Source organism: Sciurus vulgaris (assembly GCF_902686455.1).
Source record: "Sciurus vulgaris genome assembly, chromosome: 10".
Taxonomy (NCBI): domain Eukaryota; kingdom Metazoa; phylum Chordata; class Mammalia; order Rodentia; family Sciuridae; genus Sciurus; species Sciurus vulgaris.
In genome coordinates this window covers 115634515-115653611 of record NC_136470.1, presented here as the reverse complement: position 1 = coordinate 115653611, position 19097 = coordinate 115634515, and the positions used below count along the sequence as shown (strand labels likewise).

General features: G+C 54.2%; 2 protein-coding genes across 4 annotated transcripts; both read left to right on the top strand.

The window, feature by feature from the left end:
• Positions 1-253: 253 nt before the first annotated feature.
• Positions 254-18866, top strand: LOC306637680 (hyaluronidase-2-like; the record flags this gene model as incomplete). The annotated part of the gene is made up of 8 exons (XM_079100444.1): positions 254-425; positions 2579-3545; positions 4346-4435; positions 5157-5556; positions 15542-15655; positions 17097-18007; positions 18401-18490; positions 18606-18866. The coding sequence occupies exons 2-8, from the start codon at positions 2625-2627 to the stop codon at positions 18864-18866; spliced, it is 2787 nt and encodes a 928-aa protein (XP_078956570.1). The 5' UTR covers positions 254-425; positions 2579-2624.
• HYAL1 (hyaluronidase 1) lies at positions 8688-12538 on the top strand. 3 transcript variants are annotated; one of them, XM_079155518.1, is made up of 4 exons: positions 8688-9709; positions 10191-11114; positions 11451-11537; positions 11705-12538. In XM_079155518.1, the coding sequence occupies exons 1-4, from the start codon at positions 9236-9238 to the stop codon at positions 12017-12019; spliced, it is 1800 nt and encodes a 599-aa protein (XP_079011644.1). In that variant the 5' UTR covers positions 8688-9235; the 3' UTR covers positions 12020-12538. The 3 variants fall into 3 exon arrangements, with proteins under 3 accessions (XP_079011644.1, XP_079011643.1, XP_079011645.1); XM_079155517.1 differs by having other exon boundaries at positions 8695-9709; positions 11448-11537; XM_079155519.1 differs by having other exon boundaries at positions 9580-9709; positions 10966-11114; positions 11448-11537.
• Positions 18867-19097: the final 231 nt, after the last annotated feature.

Sequence of the window (19097 nt, the reverse complement as noted above, 5' to 3'; positions counted from 1 at the left end):
ATAAGGATGGGCCCAAACCTCAAGGAAAAGTTGGGGAAGAGAGTTAAGAAAATTGTGGGCTTGCGGGAGACTGACACCTGGTCCTGGGCTCATAGCCTTCCTGTCACTTGGCACAGCTGGGGGGCCAGATCCTACTGGAGAAGGTGGGAAGGGCAGCCAGCCATCAATGCACGCCAGAGGAAAACAGGGTCAAGGCAATCTCCTCCCCCGCGCCTGTTCCTGGCCTTTTCCTCTCAGAGGGGCAGCAGGAAGTGAAGAGAAAGGGCTGGGATGGGAGGCGGGAGCGGGTGGGAGGGAATGGGGTTTATCAAGTCGCCGGCGGGCTGCCCAGTGGGCAGCAGCTGGTGAAAGTATCCTGGCTGGAGAGGTTCACTCCAAGAAGGAGGGAGGCCGCCGACCTACTGGGCCGACGGACTCCCAGACAGGTGAGCCCAACATAGACTGCAGAAGACTGGTGGTCTGCGTCGCCATAGATGCGCTTGCTGCGGCACTACCTATCCCTCCTCTCAGGCGCCGGGGCGGGAAGGGGGCTAGCGGCGCAGACGCGGACCTTTGAGGGAGGTAAATCCCGCACTGCGGAGCGGATCTAAGAAGAGGAGAGCACAGGGCTCATCCTGGTCCAGTTCCAAGCCTGCCCCCCATTAAGAGGAGCTATCGAGGTGAAAGGGCTCGGGATACCTAACCGAGGTCCCGAGGAATCCCTCCAGTCGGCTTTATCCAAGGTCCCGCCAGAAACTTCTGTTAAGAGGGTCTCCCTCCTCGAAGTTATGAGGGAGATCCCGGGGAGCCCCAAGAGAGTGGGCAGGAGCGGTTCCCAGGGATTGGCCTGACCCTGATGCGGGCGGGGAGGACAGGGAGCACCCTACCTTCCCCCTGGGACCCGTCGAGCTTCCCTGCCCTCAGCCCCTCCCGCCACGCGGTAACCCACAGCCCGGGATGCCAGACAACCACTGCCTAGGCTTTGCAAGTCCAGGGCTAAGAGGTGGTGCTTGGCCCCTTACCCAGAACGGGCAGTGGGCGGGGCTTCCCTTCAGACCGCAACCAAGAGGACAGGATCCCGGATTCGTAGGAGGCGGGGCATTACTGTTCTTGGAGGCCCCGATCCGCTCAGGTGAAAGTTCCTTTTTCCAAACAAAGGGGCCCCAGTGCTGGAGTCTACATAGGGGGATGCAGAGTTAGATGCGCAGCTGCCCCAGCCAAGGCCTCGAAGTACTACGGCACCTCCTTATGGCCGAGCCGGGGAACGCCACCGTCCTTTATTCCATACGCCCCACCTCCCCGGCCTCGTCCCTTATGCTGTCCCTTTAAGAGGTTGGCTCCACCGAGAAGAGGAGAGGATTGTACCACCGGCAGCGGATTATGGGGAGAAAAACCTCAGGCCGACTGACACAAGCGGCTAGCACTTGAAGGAAAATCCCCGTTAGAAGGGGCCTCAGGTCTCAAATAGGTGGCCACGTTTCTCTGTAGAATATCGGGGAGGTCCTCGAACCTGAAACTTAGCACTGGCGACGAGAAAGGCAGATACCCCTACCCGCCCGGACCACAAGTCCTGTTACCCGCCCATAGCGGAGCTGGATTGTTAAAGGGCCAGAGGGCCTGGGGGCGGAGAGGTAGCCGAGGTGCAGAGCCCGGGCCGGACCAGGGCGAAGGGCCAGAACGGCTAGGCTGGGCCCAGGATGGCGGCAGCCCTGACGTGGGTCCCGGTTGCACCCCGCGTGAGGTGAGGGCAGGTGGTGCAAGCCTGGCAGCTCTCCCCTGGCGGGCTGGGCTCTGAACTCCCAGGGGTGCCCCCCAGAGAGGAGGCTCGGGAACCTCGCCCCCACTCGGCAGGGCTCTGATCCCACGTGCGGGGCAGGGGCGGGGTCCCGCACAAAGACCAGGCAAAGTGCCCTCTACCCGGGACCCGCCAGGCTCGGGGCGGGCGCGCGCGCATTCCTGGTGGCTGTGGAGGGAAGAGCAGGTCGGTCTGCTGGGCTGTGGGAGGTCCACTGTCCCTTTGTCCCCGCGGGCCCTCCGCCAAGCCTGGGATAGTGTCTGCGTATACGATTAAGTCCTGACAGCCTCATCTTCTGCCAGGCGGGTGTTGCACAGATACCAGCTCCATGGCTGTGTGCCTTCCAGCTTCCTAGCTTCTGTATGAGTTGCATCCTCTACCCAAATGCTTCTTTTCTCTGAATCAAGGGTTCGTCACGGGGTACAGGGTGAAGTTCAGGACTTCATAGCTCACTGAAACCACGCACTGGATGGTTTGCAGGCCATGTATGGGGCTCTGGCAGAAGGTCCATAGCTTCATTCATCCTGTTCTCAGAAGGGTCACAAATCTAACTGAGATTTTTGCCCAGCCATAGGCTACCTGTTCCAGGAAGGAGCCATATGCTCCTGGTAGTGAGTCCCCAGGGTACCCTGCCTGCTGTTCGGTGCCCTGTTGTCTCTTAAACCTGTTAGAGCTCTGGATGGTTCTGAACAGCCAAGGGTACAGTGCCCCACTTAGTATTGGGCTTTTGGAGCATAGATGGGCTTAAGGTGAGTACCTCCAGGATTCTCTAGACTGATTTGTTCTCTCCCACCCTTCATTTAGTTCCTAAGCTGGTGCCAAGCAGGTGACACTTCCTGCAGCCCCCAGCATGCTGGCAGGCCTGGGCCCCATCATCACACTGGCCCTGGTGCTGGCAGTGGCATGGGCCATGGAGCTCAAGCCCACAGTGCCACCCATCTTCACAGGCCGGCCCTTTGTGGTAGCATGGGATGTGCCCACACAGGACTGTGCCCCACGCCACAAGGTGCCACTGGACCTGAGTGCCTTTGATGTGGAGGCCTCTCCTAATGAGGGTTTTGTGAACCAGAATATCACCATCTTCTACTACAACCGTCTAGGCCTATATCCACGCTTTGATTCAGCTGGGACATCTGTGCATGGTGGCGTGCCACAGAATGTGAACCTCCGGGCACACCTGCAGATGCTGAAGAAACCTGTGGAGCACTACATTCGTACCCAGGAGCCCGCAGGGCTGGCAGTCATTGACTGGGAGGACTGGCGGCCTGTGTGGGTGCGCAATTGGCAGGAAAAGGATGTGTACCGCCAATCATCATACCAGCTGGTAGCCAGTCTCCACCCTGAATGGCCATCAGATCAAATAGTCAAACAGGCACAATATGAATTTGAGTCCAATGCCCGGCAGTTCATGCTGGAAACATTACGCTACGTCAAGGCAGTCAGACCTCAGCACCTTTGGGGCTTCTACCTCTTTCCTGATTGCTATAATCATGATTATGTACAGAACTGGGAGAGCTACACAGGCCGCTGTCCTGATGTTGAGGTGGCACGCAACGACCAGCTGGCCTGGTTGTGGGCTGAGAGCACAGCTCTCTTTCCCTCCGTTTACCTGGATGAGACACTAGCTTCCTCTGTTCATGGCCGGAACTTTGTCAGTTTCCGTGTTCAGGAAGCCCTTCGTGTGGCTCACACCCATCATGCGAACCATGCACTCCCAGTCTACGTCTTCACACGGCCCACCTATACCCGCAAGCTCACAGGGCTTAGTGAGGTATGTTCCTTCCAGAGTGCTGCTTTCTTCCTCCTTCTTCTGGGAACCACTGCTCATTTCCTTCTAGGGCCATAGTTTGCTCGCTACTCCATGTCTCTTCAAATAATTATACAGGGGCTGAGGGCATAGCTCAGTGGTAGAGCACTTGCCTAGCACATACAAGGCCAGGGGTTCAATCCCCACCACCACAAAAATAAAATAAGTTTAAAAAAATGATGTTTATAATATTGTGAAAGGGTGACATTGTTAACTCCATTTGTAGACAAAATTGAGGCACAGAGACATTAAGAGGTTTTCCAAAAACCTCCAGCAATGCCGGTCACAACAATACATGCCTATAATCCTGGCAATTCAGGAGGCTGAGGCAGGAAAATTGAAAGTTCAAGGCCAGTCTGACCCTGTCTCATAATATAAAAACTGGGGATATAGCTCAGTGGTAAAACTACACTATGTCAATCCACAGTTCAATCCCCAGTAACCCCCTCCAAAAAAAAAAAAAAGCCTCCAGCAAATCCAGGACAGCTCAGAGACTTGGATCCAGGCATTCTGACTTTGGAGTCTATCCTGGTAGATACTCTTTAGACTCATATATACTCTTGGCCTGGGAGCTTGAGGCCCAAAGCAAGGTTGGAATGAGCTCAAACATTTAAGGAAAAAGTAAAACAAGTAGAATTTCTGCCTGGAGACAAATAGGGGAGGGTTATATTGGGGAGTCAGCAGGTCAAAACAGTTCTGTCCACCCTGTCCTTTTTCCTTCTGTGGTTTCAGTCTTTCCCAGTGATTGTCCCCTTTCCACACAGATGGACCTTATCTCTACCATTGGCGAGAGTGCAGCCCTGGGTGCAGCTGGTGTCATCCTCTGGGGTGACTCAGTATACACCTCAAGTATGGTAAGTGAGACCTTCCCAGCTGGTCAGAACTGAATCTACAAGAACAGGCAAATTTGGCCGTGTGTGGTGGTGCACATCTGTAATCTCAGCAATTTGGGAGGCTGAGACAAGAGGATCACAAGTTCAAAACCAGTCTCAGCAATTTAGCAAGACACCGTCTCAGTGATTAAGTACCCCTGGGTTCAATCCCTGGTACCAAAAAAAAAAAAAAAAAAATACAAATTTGGACTTTTTCTCCCAACCTCACTTAAGTATGCAAACTTAGTCACTCCCTTGTCTGCCTCTCACCCAAGGCATTCTCCCTGCTCCTAAGAGAGAATGAGGGCACCCCGACTCTCCCAGGAAAGAGGAAATGCTGCCCTGAACAACCGTGGAGTTCTGCCTTCCCTGCCTGCCCAGCTAGGTTGCAGTCTTTGCCCCTCAACCCCTTCTCTTCAGGAACAGGGACTGTGAGGGCTCAGGTGTGTGTGTGTGTGTGTGTGTGTGTGTGTGTGTACACAAATATACGTGCTGTTAAAAAGAGGTACTGTTGGGGCTGGGGATATAGCTCAGTTGGTAGACTGCTTGACTCACATGCACAAGGCTCTGGGTTCAATCCCACTACTGCCAAAGGGAAAAACAGATACAGATACTCCTGCCACAGTGTGAACACGGTTTTTATCTGGCCTTGTCAGACCAGGCAGCAGCTGACCCTGACCTGTTATCCTCTGTTTACCCCCAGGAGACCTGCCAGTACCTCAAGAATTACCTGACACAGCTGTTGGTTCCCTATGTAGTCAACGTGTCTTGGGCCACCCAGTATTGCAGCCGGGACCAGTGTAATGGTCATGGGCGCTGTGTGCGCCGCAACCCCAGTGCCAATACCTTCTTGCATCTCAGCGCCAGCAGCTTCCGCCTAGTGCCTGGCCGTGCACCTGGTGAACCCCAGCTGCGACCTGAGGGAGAGCTCAGCCGGGCTGACCTCAACTACCTGCAGACGCACTTTCGCTGTCAGTGCTACTTAGGCTGGGGTGGTGAGCAATGCCAGTGGGACCGTAGGCGGGCAGCTGGAGGTGCCAGTGGAGCCTGGACTGGGTACCACTTCACCAGTCTGCTGGCTTTGGCAGCTGTGACCCTCACCTAGACCCTGGAGAAATCTCCTACCAAGTCAGCTGGCTTCTGCCACAAGTGCTTTCCTGGGCATGTGAGAGCCTGTAGGGGGTAGACAAACTAGAGTCTGGAGGGGGCAGAGCCCCCAGGATACCCAGCAGGGCATCTATACCAGCTGTCACACCCCTGTTCTAAGGGGGAGGGGAAGTCCCCTAAGAGGCCCCTTTCTACCTATTAGAGGGGAAGGAGAATACAGCTGGGCTGGGGAGAGCCTGACCCTACTCCCCTGCCCCTGGGTAGTTTATTATTTTGGGGTCTCTTTTGTAAATTAAATATGAAATAACTGCTTCTGTGTTTGTTATTTCTGCTTCTGAGTTGGGTCTGAGGGAGTCCAGATGCCCATGAGGTTGAGCTTAAATCTCTGTGAAATCTTCTTCTGGGGACTTCTCGCCTCTAAAATGCATTCACCAGGACTGACCTGGGATACCAGAGTTATCCACTCTGAGGCTGTCCTGCTGAGGCTAGGGCCACTGAGATTGGAGGGACCCACACTCCAAACTAACATCAAAGACCTTGCTTTCTCCATTTTGAATGGAATGGAATTGGACCTAACCTTGTGTGAGGGACAGAGCTCAATGTGCTTCTGCCACTTGCCCTGTACCCCCAGCTAGGCCAGTACCAGCCTCCTTACCTTACCCACCCAGGGAGAAGTGGGTTTTTAATCTTTCCTGCTATTCCCACAGCCAAGGGCACCTCCTCTGCTCACTGCTCCTAAGGGCACTGGACTCCTACCATATACACCTCTTCCCATCTGGGTGACAGCCTTTCCTTGGGTCTGGTAGGGAGGAAGGTGGGCCGGGGGTTAGGATGTCAGTTCTGAGGTTCAGTCCCTGTCACACTATGAAGATGCATGATGGGGCCACATGGAGGCATCCTGAGCCTGGGACTAAGGGATGTCATCAAAAGCCAGCATTGGCTAGGTGTGGCATATGCCTGTAATCCCAGTGACTCTGGAGACTGAGGCAGGAGGATCACAAGTTCAAAGCTAGCCTCAACAACTTGGTGAGACCCTGAGCAATTTAGTGAGATCCTGTCTCAAAAAAAGGACTGGCAATGTGGCTCAGTGATAGAAGAGCCCCTGGGTTCAATCTCCATTACCACAAAACAAAGATTAGCTCTGGGGCTGGGGGTGTAATTCAGTGGTAGAACACTTGTCTAACATGTATGATGCTCTGGGTTCAATCCCCAGCACTGTAAAAACAACAAAAAGTATCCTGACTACAGGACATGTCTAATCCTGACTGCCCCAGAGATGTAGCAGCCAGAATAGTCAAATCAACTGAGTAACTTTACTACTCCTGTCTGTGTCAGGGATGACACACACAGTCCTGCCCTCAGCAAACTTACGGACTCTCAAGCAACCCAAGGGCTGGGGTTATAGCTCAGTGTTAGAATGTAAAGGCTCTGGTTTCGATCCCTACCCACCCCCCCAAAAAAAAAAGAACTGAGTGAAGAGCAGTTCACAATAGGGGCTAAGGGGAGTTGTCCTCCCTAAGTACTTTCCACATCAATATGTGAAAGGGAAGGGAACAGCTTAATGCCAGGAAACAAAGCATGGACAGAGGCTGGAGGAAGTTGGAACACAGCTGCAACACAGAGTTCAGGACTCGGGTGTGGCTTGGGGTGAACTGAAGACAAATCAGAGAGGCAGCCCCTGATGGCAGTAACTATCTCAATGTTGAGTAAGTAGTAAGTACGCTAAGTACACATCTGGGCCACTTCTGGGCTGGGTACTAGGGATGTGTCTGTGAACAACATTAAGACCCCTGTGCTCATGGGGATGACAAAGTAAAAGGGAAAACACTCAATGCCCAGACCGAGTCAGCTGCCAGATATGAAGAGTGCTCCAGCAAGCAGTAGGCAGACAAAAAGATGGTGTGGTTAGGGAAGCAGAGCCTGAGGAACAAGCCCAACCAAATCCATGTCAACACATATTGTAAAGATATCCCTCCCTTGTTCCTCTGGCTGATGATGGCAGAGAATGGATCTGGGTGACAGCACCAGGAGAGTGCTGTAAATTCACATGGTCATGGAGAAAGACACAGAAGTAGAGGTGATACCAGGTGCTCATGGCTATGGTGGAGAGAAGCCAGGTTGGAGGAAAGATTCAGTGATGGTCCATAATGCTATGAGATGGAACTCAACAGAGGGAGAGCAGGGAAGGAGGAGATGTGACCACACATTTCCATACCCGTGACCTCTCCCACACAGCGGTGACTTTTTCCACCTAGCAATGACCCATACCTATGAGCCCCCTATAGGCAAAGTTTCAATCCTCACATATATGACCTCTTACAGCTATTACCTTCCCCAAATATCCATGTCTTCACAACATGACCTTTTACATTTGTGACCTGTACCTATCCATTTGAGACGCCTCCATACAAACCTATGTATACTTCATATCATTTTCCTAGGGGGACCTGGGGAAAGGACAACCCAGGGATAATCAGAACTGTCCTGTGGGGCAGAGGGGGAAAGGGTAGAGGTGAGATAATGGAGAGCAATGTGGCTCAGAGGCCTGAGACATGCACAGCCAGAGAGCAGGATCATCCAGCTGGATGGACTCCAGACACACAAGCGCACACATGCATAAATGTGTGCACACGTGCACACGCGCGCACACACACACACACACACACACACCCTGCCGTATATCAATCCAACTAGATCAATTGGGCAAGAACAGGCCTGTGGGAAGGGCTTGGGCAGGGAGGGCTTCAGGCACCCTCAGCTCTTCCTGTTATTCCATCATTAGAGTTTCTCTCTTGGACTGAGGCCAGTTAAATAATGCTGGCCTGCTTCTTTCCCAGTTTGTGCCAACCACAGCACAAGGTTTCTGGGGACACCAGGAGGTAACCTAGAGCCTCCAGGAGAGAGGTCAGGGGCTGCCTTAATGCTCTTTTGTCCCCTTAGCCCTTGAGAGTTATGCCGGTCTCTCTGGGCTACACAGTCATCCCCTAAGACTAAACAGATCAGCAGCCACATCTCTATTGTTTGATCCTGTACACACATTTCAGCTGATGACCCCCAAAGTCTCCTATGCCCTGGGCCCTCCTTTTCCTCAGCCCAGGGAGCCTGGAGGACAAAGCCCAAATGGTAGCCCACTGTGTCATTGCTCCAATGGCCACCAGGCTGGAGATCAGTGGCTTAGATTCAGACACAGCTGCAGGCCCAAGCAGCACTTTCACCCTGGTGTTTTCCTTCACTCCACCCTGGCAGGCAAGCCTGACCAGGCCTGAGCATCTAGCAGGTCTCAATAAACATCTTCTGAATCAGCGAACAAGGGAAATCACAAATGCACAAGCAAGCATATGTTCACCCTTGCTCACACCTAGGATCACACAAACATGAGGTCTCATGGTCACAAGACATCAAGGTCTCACACATACGCAGTCTCAGGCACTTAGTCCCACACTTACTGGAAAGTAGTCTGTATAAAATTCATCTTTATGCCAACACAGTTGTAAGACATATTTTAAATTTTTGTTCTAGCCAGGATCAGTGGCATCAGCTACTTGGGAGGCTGAGGCAGAAAGATCAGTTTAGCCCAGGAGTTTGAGACTAGCCTAGACAACATAGCAAGGCACTGTCTCAAATCACAGTAGTAATAACATTAATAAAAATATTGTTTTAAGGGGCTAGGGAAGTATGAGGTCCTGGGTGGATCCCCAGGACAGGAAAACAAATGTTTTAAGGAGCAAGAGAGCCACAAAGCTAAGAGTGCCTAGGGGCCTACCAATGTCATCATGCAGTGGCTTGGAGAAAGTACACTCCGAGTCTATAATCCTCTGGCATCCAGACTCCAGGACCTCAGACAGGCCTGCCCAGCTATCTCTGCCACCACCTACCACTTTCAGCCACAAAGCCCCACCCTCGTGCTGTCAGAGTGGGAGGGATCACTGCTGGCTTAGTCCCAGCCCAACCCCCTTAAAGGCACACCCCCATCAAGGCCCGCCTCTGGACGGGTGGAGTGACCACCTACAAAAGCTCAGAATTTCTAGCAGCTACTTTTTCATCCGGGAGTTTCTGGTGCAGCTGAGTGGAGTGTGGGACAGCCAGGCTTTTCCTAGGCCGCCACCCCGGGGTCAGGAAGTTTGGAGGATGAGACCCTTCATCCCTGAGGTCAGCAGGGACAAGCGGGCAGACTGGTGGGGGTACAAGAGGGCTGGGTTGACCTGTTCTTGGTCACTGAGCATCCCTACTTCCAGTCGCTGCCAGAATTTCTGGTGGAAGAGACAAGAAAGGGCCTCCATCTTGCGTCTGGTCAGTCTGGGGCTGAGGGCCCAGCTCTCAGCTTCTCTTCCCTGAACAGATGTCATGGTTTCCTTGGCCCTTGGGGAACATGGGTGGGCAAGCTTAGTCCAGGGCAAGATTTATGGGAGGAGATGGCAGAGGCCTAGTCCCTGAGGTGACTCTGATGTGTCCTCCAGTGGCAGTGATCCCTTCCATGCCTATCCTCTGCCCTCTGCACTTCCTGAGCCCTGCAGGTCAATGTTTAAATCTAGAGCAAAGAAGGAGTTGTGAGCAAGGAGCTCAGCCCACCTGCCCTGAGCAGGAGTGAGAGAGTTTGAGGCCTGTCCTCAGCTCTGTCTCCCCTGGCCAGATTTCCTCAGATCCACCGGGTGCCACTGTGATTCACCTGCTTCGCATCTGTACCTTCCTGTTGACCTTGCTCTACATGGCACAAGGCTCCCGGGGTCCTGTGATACCCAACCGGCCCTTCATCACCGTTTGGAATGCAAACACACAGTGGTGCCTGGAGACCCATGGAGTGGATGTGGATGTCAGTGTCTTTGATGTGGTAGCCAACCAGGGGCAGACCTTCCGTGGCCCTAACATGACCATTTTCTATAGCACAGAACTTGGAACCTATCCCTACTACACACCTACTGGGGAGCCTGTATTCGGTGGCTTGCCCCAGAATGCCAGCCTGTATGCCCACCTGGCCCGCACAGTCCAGGACATCCAGGCTGCCATGCCTGAACCTGACTTCTCAGGGCTGGCAGTGATTGACTGGGAGGCATGGCGCCCACGTTGGGCCTTCAACTGGGATACCAAGGATATTTACCGGCAGCGCTCACGGGCCCTGGTACGGGCACTGCATCCTGACTGGCCAGAAACTTGGGTGGAGGCAAAAGCCCAGGACCAGTTCCAGGAAGCTGCACAGGCCTGGATGGCAGGCACCCTTCAGTTGGGACAGGCACTGCGTCCCCGTGGCCTCTGGGGCTTCTATGGCTTCCCTAACTGCTACAACTATGATTTTCTAAGGCCCAACTACACAGGCGAATGCCCACCAGGCATCTGCATCCAGAACGATCAGCTAGGGTGGCTGTGGAACCAGAGCCGTGCCCTCTACCCCAGTATCTACCTTCCTGCAGTGTTGGCGGGCACAGGGAAGGCACAGATGTATGTACGTCATCGTGTAAGTGAGGCATTCCGTGTGGCTATGGCTTCCAGGGACCCCAGTCTGCTGGTGCTGCCCTACATCCAGATTTTCTATGACATGACAAACCAACTTCTGCCCCTGGTGAGTCTTCTGTGGCCTACCCACCTTGTCAGTCCAACAACTGAGGCCACACTGCCTTGGGACACTTTAATCCATTCTCACATTTGAGTATCTACTTGAGTATCTACTTTGTATCAAGTTCTGTGCTAAGCGCAGGTGGTTAAGCATTTATTAGAAAGGTCAAGTCCCTATCTTCATGGCACTTATAGACCAGAGCAGGGTTAGGCTTGCATCTGGCTACCAGAGTTAGAGCAGCCTTGGGTGGGATTATAAATTATTTGTCCTGTCCAGTGGTATCACAACAGTCTGCAGGGCGGGAGGGAGGCCCCAAAAGCTGTGCTTGCTCCTTCCCAGGAGGAGTTGGAACACACCCTGGGGGAGAGTGCAGCCCAGGGGGCAGCCGGAGTGGTGCTCTGGGTGAGCTGGGAAAACACAAGGACCAAGGTAAGCTCAGGCCTGAGGATTGGCTGGTGGGTGGCTCACACTAACTGGGAGACCTTGGCCTACCCTTTTACCACTGAAGTCCTGGTTGGCCAAAAGGTGAGTGCCCTGATGCCCTAGGTTGGCCTATGCTTGGCTGTAGTTTCCCTGACGCTCTCCCTCCCAACCAGGAATCATGCCAGGCCATCAAGGAATATATGGATACTACCCTGGGGCCCTTCATCCTGAATGTGACCAGTGGAGCTCTTCTTTGCAGTCAAGCCCTGTGCTCTGGCCATGGCCGTTGTGCCCGTCGTTTCAGCCACCCTGAAGCTCTCCTCATCCTCAACCCTGCCAGTTTTTCCATCCAGCTCACACCTGGTGGCAGGTCCTTGACCCTGAAGGGTGCCCTCTCACTTGAGGATCAGGCACAGATGGCTATGGAGTTCAGATGCCACTGCTACCGTGGCTGGCATGGGGAGTGGTGTGAACAGCAGGGCATGTGATGATTGGCCACATTGTATCCAGTTGCATACATCAAGCACCTAATGCACTCTGCAACTGGCCATGGCTTCCTCAAATAGTCATAGTCATGGAAGTCATGGTCACAGTCAGGAATATACTCAGTTATCGTCATGGACATATGCCCTGCACATACACACTCAGATCCAGATAGTCACATAAGAAATTAGAAACCAGGAGCGGACACTATCCACTTCATGTCCACATGTGTATACTTAGAAAGGTCACAAACAATTCCAGAGCACTAATTCAAGTCTCATGCCAAGCCATGTGCTAAGAATGTTAAGGGGGTCAACTCAGTCTTTAAAATGAGGCCGTGAGAAAACTGAGGCACCCACAGGGAGCATAAGTACTTTTTGCCCAAGATTGCACATCAAGAAGAAAGAGAAGCTGAGTCAGGAATGGTGGCACATGCCTGCAATCTCAGCAACCTGGGAGGCTGAGGCAAGAGAATCACAAGTCTGAGACCAGCCACAGAAACTTAAGGAGGCCCTATCTTAAAAGAATAAAGTTTCAAAGGAGCTGGGGATGTAGCTCAGGACTTTAGAGCCCCTGGGTTCAAACAACAGTACCAAAAAAAAAAAAAAAAAAGAAAGCTGAGATTCAAACCCAGACTGTCTCCAGGGATAGAGCCCTTGCGCGCCTACTGTGCGTTGAAAGTAACCAGCCTTGCACGACTCTGAATCCGCTGAGAGGCACCAGCCCCGCACAACCAACAAATAAAGCAGTCATGATTTACTTAGCTGTTTACTGAGCGCCTAAAATGGGCAGGCCCTGGGCACCAGAGGGCAGGAAAAGTTCGTCTCTTTGCCTTAAGTCTAAAGTCTGCCTGAGAGCGGCTGCTTCCCAGTGTGGGTCCAAATTCCAGGAAGCTCTACCGGATCTAACCATGTTGGACAGGGTCTGGGGGTCGACCCGAGCCTAGACAAAACGCGACCGAACCTGAGCCTGAGGCAGGGGCGGGGAGGAATCCTCTGGAGGAGGGGCCTGCGCTTGACTGAAGCTGTGACGTGTGGGCCTCGGGGCTGGGCCTCCGCTGAGCCGAATTGAGGCGGAACCAAAGAGATGATGCGGAGGACCAGAGGTGGGACCCTGGGAGGAAGCCAAGCCAACAGAACTGGCTTGGCTCTTCAGAGGCAGCAGCAGTAGCAGAGGAAGCGCCTGGGCAGAGACTGACTCTGCGCCGACTCAGTGTTGTGACGCGCAGAACCAGGGGCGGGGCCTAGGCGGGGACGCTTGCTTGCAGGCTAAGGGCCTGACCACCCCGGGAGATTTAGGACTAGGAGGTGTGCTCTGTGTGGCTGCAGTGCGTCCGCCGCACCGCTGGGGGCCAGCGCGGACCGACCGAGGAGTCTGAGCAAGAAACAGTGAGACACTGAGCCGTGCGAAGCGAACATCCCGAAGTTTGGCATCAACATGTGAGTACCGCACCCAACCCACTAGCTGCCTGTCGGTGCTGCCCGCGCGTACGGTCCGCAAGTAGCTATGTCTTGCACGCCCTCCCTGCGTCGTTGTTCTCTCCTAGAACATACTGAGCCATACGCACCCACGGAGTCAAATTTTCGAAGCTCCCACCCCCAAAATTCCACCGTGTGTGATCCTCAGGAGTGGGGAGGCGAGGTTAAGGGTTTAGCCCGGGCCCTAGAGACAATGCGGCCGCTTTCTAAAGACCCAGAGACTAGCCCCGCCCACAGTGGGTGGGGTTGGCACTTAACGGGTTAAGCCCGCCTATCGGCCTGAAACTACAGGCCTAGGGGCGGATCCTGGGGCTTATTCCCTGCAGACCAAGAGGTGCTGGTGTTGCTGTTGCTGCCGCCGAGGCGGCTGATGCAGGTGAGGGGCTTAGAGCCCTGTGATTGGATGTGATGTGAGGGGAGGGATATTCCTGTTATTGACTAGTGTTGTTGGATTGTCCTCAAGCTCCGGGAAGGTGGGGAAGGGGAGTCAAGAGTCACTCTCTGGAGCAGGAGTAGAGAGGTGGGACCCAGCTGCTCACCCAGTGCAGGAAATCTCCCAGTGTAGACTCTCCTGCCAGCAGGACCTGGACTAAGGTGGGAAAACAATGGCGTTTGAGCACGGAAGATCTGGGCCCCAAACCAGGTAGCCGTTGGGCTCCTCAGTGGATAAAGGAAGGAAGCTGTGGTCCTTATCTAGGGTGGCTACAAAACAGGCCAGAGGGAACCAGGCCTGTAGAAGCAATATTATGTATGACTGTGGGCTAGGCCCTGTGCTGGTGCTGCTGAGGCCCCATCTGTGGGGAAGTTGAATCCCTGCCCAAAGTCTGAACTGGGTAGAGTTGGAGAAGGGGCCATGGGCTTTGGGCCCCAGGCAAGAAAGGCAGTAAAGAGAGGGGAAGCTGAGCCTGAAGGGTGGGTGCACGGGGCCCAAGGGTCACCTAGGCAGAAGGTATGGCCCAGGTAGTTGAAAAGGCTGGGAGCTGAAGGAGAGCTGACATGTAGGGAGAAGGAAGGGTCAGGGGAACTCCTGGGGGCAGTGTTTCCTCCAAGGAAAACCTCAGAGGGTGTGTTCAGGAGGCATAATGTCTGGTTTGTACCTTATGTATGCAAGGTCAGCATAGCATACTGTTAGAGATAAAATGGTCAGCAAGTATTGGCTGGGTTGACTATCCTCACACAGTGAGGTTCTAGGGAGGACAAATTTGTAACCACAGTGGGAGGAGGCCAAGACCCATGGATTCTGCCCCAGCCGCCAGCATTCAGTTACTCTCAGCCTCCCTCCAGTGTGTGGCAGGACATGTGGATCCATCTACCCTGCTTTCCACCTGAGTCATCTCCCTAGGTATAAAGGATGGGTCTCTCTTCCAGGCCTGTATCATCAGGTGAGTTTGGAACAAGGTGCAGTCCATCACTCCCCAGTTCCAGATGCATGTCCTCCTTTGCAATCCTCAGTCTTTCCCTTCCCAAACCGTGTCCTCCTGCCACAGCCCAGCATGGCTGTTATTCACAGGAGGAGAGCCCTTGTTGTCTGAGGAGATGCCACTGTCTGAAGACTGTGGCTTAATCTCCAGCCTGGCACTGAGTCACCTGCAGCCTAACCGGAGGTGATGTTGGCTCCCAGCCTGACTCAGCTGAGCCTGGATCCTACGAGTAGGCAAGAGCTTATTTTAAACCCTTGGCCCAACCACACTGACTCTTACCCTAGACCCTGTGCACTGGATGGAGCTGATCCTGAGTACCAACCCAGCTAAACTGACTGTGGATCCTGCATGCCAATCAAAATTGACCCTGAGATTCAACCTAACCAAGCTAACCCTGGATCCCATACACCAACCACAGCTGAACCTGAGCCCCAGGCTAGCTGAGCTGACCCTGGATTCCACATGCCATCCAGAGATGACCCTCCGATCTGACCCAGCTGAGCTGACCCTGGATTCCAAACACCAGCCAGAGGAGACCCCACTCCCTAACCTGGCTGAGTTGACCCTGGAGCCTGTGCATTGTCGACCCGAGCTCCTGGACGCTTGTGCTGACCTCATCAATGACCAGTGGCCCCGCAGCCGTGCCTCTCGCCTACATTCCTTGGGCCAGTCCTCAGATGCCTTCCCTCTCTGCCTGATGCTGCTGAGCCCTGGTCTCACCCCCGAAGCAGCCCCCATTGTGGTGGGTCATGCCCGTCTGTCACGTGTGCTGGACCTGCCCCAGAGCCTCTTGGTGGAAACAGTGGTGGTGGCCCGGGCCCTTAGGGGCCATGGCTTTGGCCGCCGTCTCATGGAGGGCCTGGAAGTCTTTGCTCGGGCCCGGGGCTTCCGCCGGCTGCACCTCACCACTCATGATCAGCTATACTTCTATGCCCACCTGGGCTACCAGCTGGGTGAACCTGTTCAGGGCCTGGTCTTCACCAGCCAACGGCTGCCCTCCACCCTGCTCCGTGTCTTCCCTAGGGCCCCCTCTTCCCAGACACCCTGCAAAGTCCCTAGCCTCACTGCCCAAGCAGCCCCAAGAGGACATAAGGGGCCTCCACCGCCACCACCCCCTCCCCTGCCCACCTCACCCCCATTTCCAGTAGGGCCCCTTCCACAAAACCTGCTGGAGACACAATACCAAGACCTCAGGGGATGCCCCATATTCTGGATGGAAAAAAATATCTGAGAGCCACCTAGGACAAGGCACTGTCCTTCTGAGTCACTGGACTGCCCAGAACAGTACCAGCCTCAGCCCACTGGCCATACTTCAGCCCCTAGCCCCTGAGGGCAGCTTTAGCCTGGATATATTTCCTGGGTATGAGGGGGGCCAAATATGGTAGCTCCAATAGCTCTGGCTTAGAGCCATCAGTGTAGATGAATAAAGGCTTCTGTTGAGTGTAGCTGTGACAGTTTTTTATTGATCTCTACCCTCACTTTTCCAGTTCCCTATCCCTAAAAAGTCCTTGGATCCAACTTGGCTCTGGGGTCACTGATGGGATGACACCTGTCCTTTGCCTGCCTAACCTGCCAGACCCAGAGGACAGAATGGCTCTTTCTTTACCCATTCATTCACTCATCACCATTCACTGAGCCCTGCTGTGTCTGACCCTGGACTGGGTATAGGCAATGGGGAATTATACAAGATCCCATTCAAGGGAACAGATGGGCGTACTGTGTCAGGATCTACTGTGGGACAAGGAAGTACAAAGGCTTTGGGAGCACAAGTGCCCTCACTCCCTCTAGGGATTCAGAAGACCCAGAGGTGATGATATCATAGCAGAGACCTGAGTGCTGAGTAGGAATTAAGTGAGGCATGCAAGGTGGTGAGAGCTGAGTGTTCTTAGAGCAGGGAATAAGATGGGAAGATGAAAGAAAGTACCTGTGATAGCTGTGGTGGGGGGGGGGGGGGAGTCTGGGAGGACACAGTGGTGCCTTGACAGAGATGCAGAGCACTAGAGGGGCACTACCCAGACCAGTTTGGGGCATGGCAGCTCTGAGAAGCCTATGGGATCCCTTAGAAACCATCATTTTCCCAACCCCCATCCTTGTGGGGAAGAGCTAGGAAGCTTTCCCTGCTCCTCCTGCTGTGCAGAAGTCATGGCTGTGAACTCCAAGCTCGTATTCCTTTTCTTCTGCAGGTTTCCATCTCTGTGGTACCACCATGCAGCTAGGCCCAGCTCTGCTGATGGGGATGGCCCTGTGCCTGGGGTGTGGCCAGCCCTTGCCACAGGCTCCTGATCACCCCTTCTATGTGTTATGGAATGTACCCTCAGCACGCTGTAAGACCCGCTTTGGTGTGCACTTACCACTGAAAGCCCTGGGCATCATAGCCAACCATGGACAGCTTTTCCATGGCCAGAACATCTCCATCTTCTACAAGAACCAGCTTGGCTTCTATCCCTACTTTGGGCCCAGGGGCACAGCTCACAATGGGGGCATCCCCCAGGCTGTACCCCTAGACCGCCACCTGGCACGGGCTGCCCATCAGATCCGCCATAGTCTAGGACCCAACTTTGCTGGCCTGGCAGTGCTAGACTGGGAGGAGTGGTGTCCTCTCTGGGCTGGGAACTGGGGCCACCGCCACACTTACCAGGAAGCCTCCTGGGCTTGGGCACAGCAGGTGTTCCCTGACTTACAACCTCAAGAGCAGCTCCATAAAGCCCGTACTGGCTTTGAACAGGCAGCCCGTGCACTGATGGAGGACACACTGCAGCTGGGCCAGGCACTGCGACCCCATGGACTCTGGGGCTTCTATCGTTACCCAACCTGTGGCAATGGCTGGCATGGTATGACTTCCAACTACACAGGCCACTGTCAGGCAGCCACCCTTGCCCGCAACACCCAACTGCATTGGCTCTGGGCTGCCTCCAGTGCTCTCTTCCCTAGCATCTATCTCCCACCCAGGCTGCCGCCTGCCCACCACCAGGCCTTTGTCCGACACCGCCTGGAAGAAGCCTTTCGTGTGGCCCATGCTGGGCACACACATCCTCTGCCTGTCCTGGCCTATGCCCGCCTCACACACCGGAAGTCTGGGAGATTCCTGTCCCAGGTAAGTGGAAGCTGAGATCTAAGGGTCTGCATTGAGAGGCATGGTCCTGTCCTACAAAAGTCTTAAGGAGAAAACATTGATTTAAAGGGGGGGTCCTGATCTAGGGGTTCTTAGAGGAAAGCCCTATCCTGGATCATCTGCAGGAGCCATGGCTCTGTGTCAGAAGATCTGGAAGAGTAAAGCAGGGGCCAGCCCTGATCCAAGGAGAGCCCTGGTCCAAGGAGAGTCATTCTGAGTGGAGGGGATGCAAAGCCCCCAGAGACTCAATGCAAAGGCACCCAACTCTAGAGGTAGAATCAAATTGTGACAGTGAACTGAGAGTTTCTTGATCACGAAGGTGGACCCAGATGGATCCAGCCAGTCCAGCCTAGCTTAGCAGCTCTTTGCCTCTAGAATGACCTGGTGCAGACCATTGGTGTGAGCGCAGCACTGGGGGCAGCCGGCGTGGTGCTCTGGGGGGACCTGAGCTTCTCCAGTTCTAAGGTGATCATTATTCCCTTCAACCTGTCATGTAGCACATGCTGGGGCCCAGGGTAGGGGAGAGGCCTTGTCAAGTCCATGGAGCAAGAGCATGACACATCCTTTCCTTCCTCCTCAGGAGAAGTGCTGGCTTCTTCGTGACTACCTGGTGAGCACCCTAGGCCCCTATGTGATCAATGTGACCAGGGCAGCCACAGCCTGCAGTCTCCAGCAATGCCATGGCCATGGGCGCTGTGCCCGCCGAGACCCAGGAAAAATGGAAACTTTTCTGCACCTGCAGCCAGATGGCAGCCTTAGAGCTTGGGAGTCTTTCAGCTGTCGCTGTTACTGGGGCTGGACTGGCCCTACCTGCCAGGAGCCTAGGCCTGGGCCTGAGTAAGCAGTCTAAAGGCAGGAGTCCCGGCTCCTGCCTCTTCTTGTCCCTGCTGCCTCTTTCCCAGTCCTGGAGGAACTCCCCGTGTAGCTCTATTCAGCTTACAATTAACCTTCCCAAGCATACACCCCACTTCCCTGGGATTTCTGAGGGGTGGAAACAACAAGAAAAAAAGACGCTTATAAAACCAAGGCCCAGGCTGGAGTTGACTCAGTGGTAGAGCACTTGCTTAGCATG

Coding starts and splice junctions, on each gene's coding strand:
- HYAL1 (XM_079155517.1), top strand. CDS start 9,236: ATGAGGTCCTGGGTGGATCCCCAGGACAGGAAAACAAATGTTTTAAGG. Junction 11,115..11,447: donor CAAACCAACTTCTGCCCCTG/GTGAGTCTTCTG, acceptor GCTCCTTCCCAG/GAGGAGTTGGAACACACCCT. Junction 11,538..11,704: donor GGGAAAACACAAGGACCAAG/GTAAGCTCAGGC, acceptor CCTCCCAACCAG/GAATCATGCCAGGCCATCAA.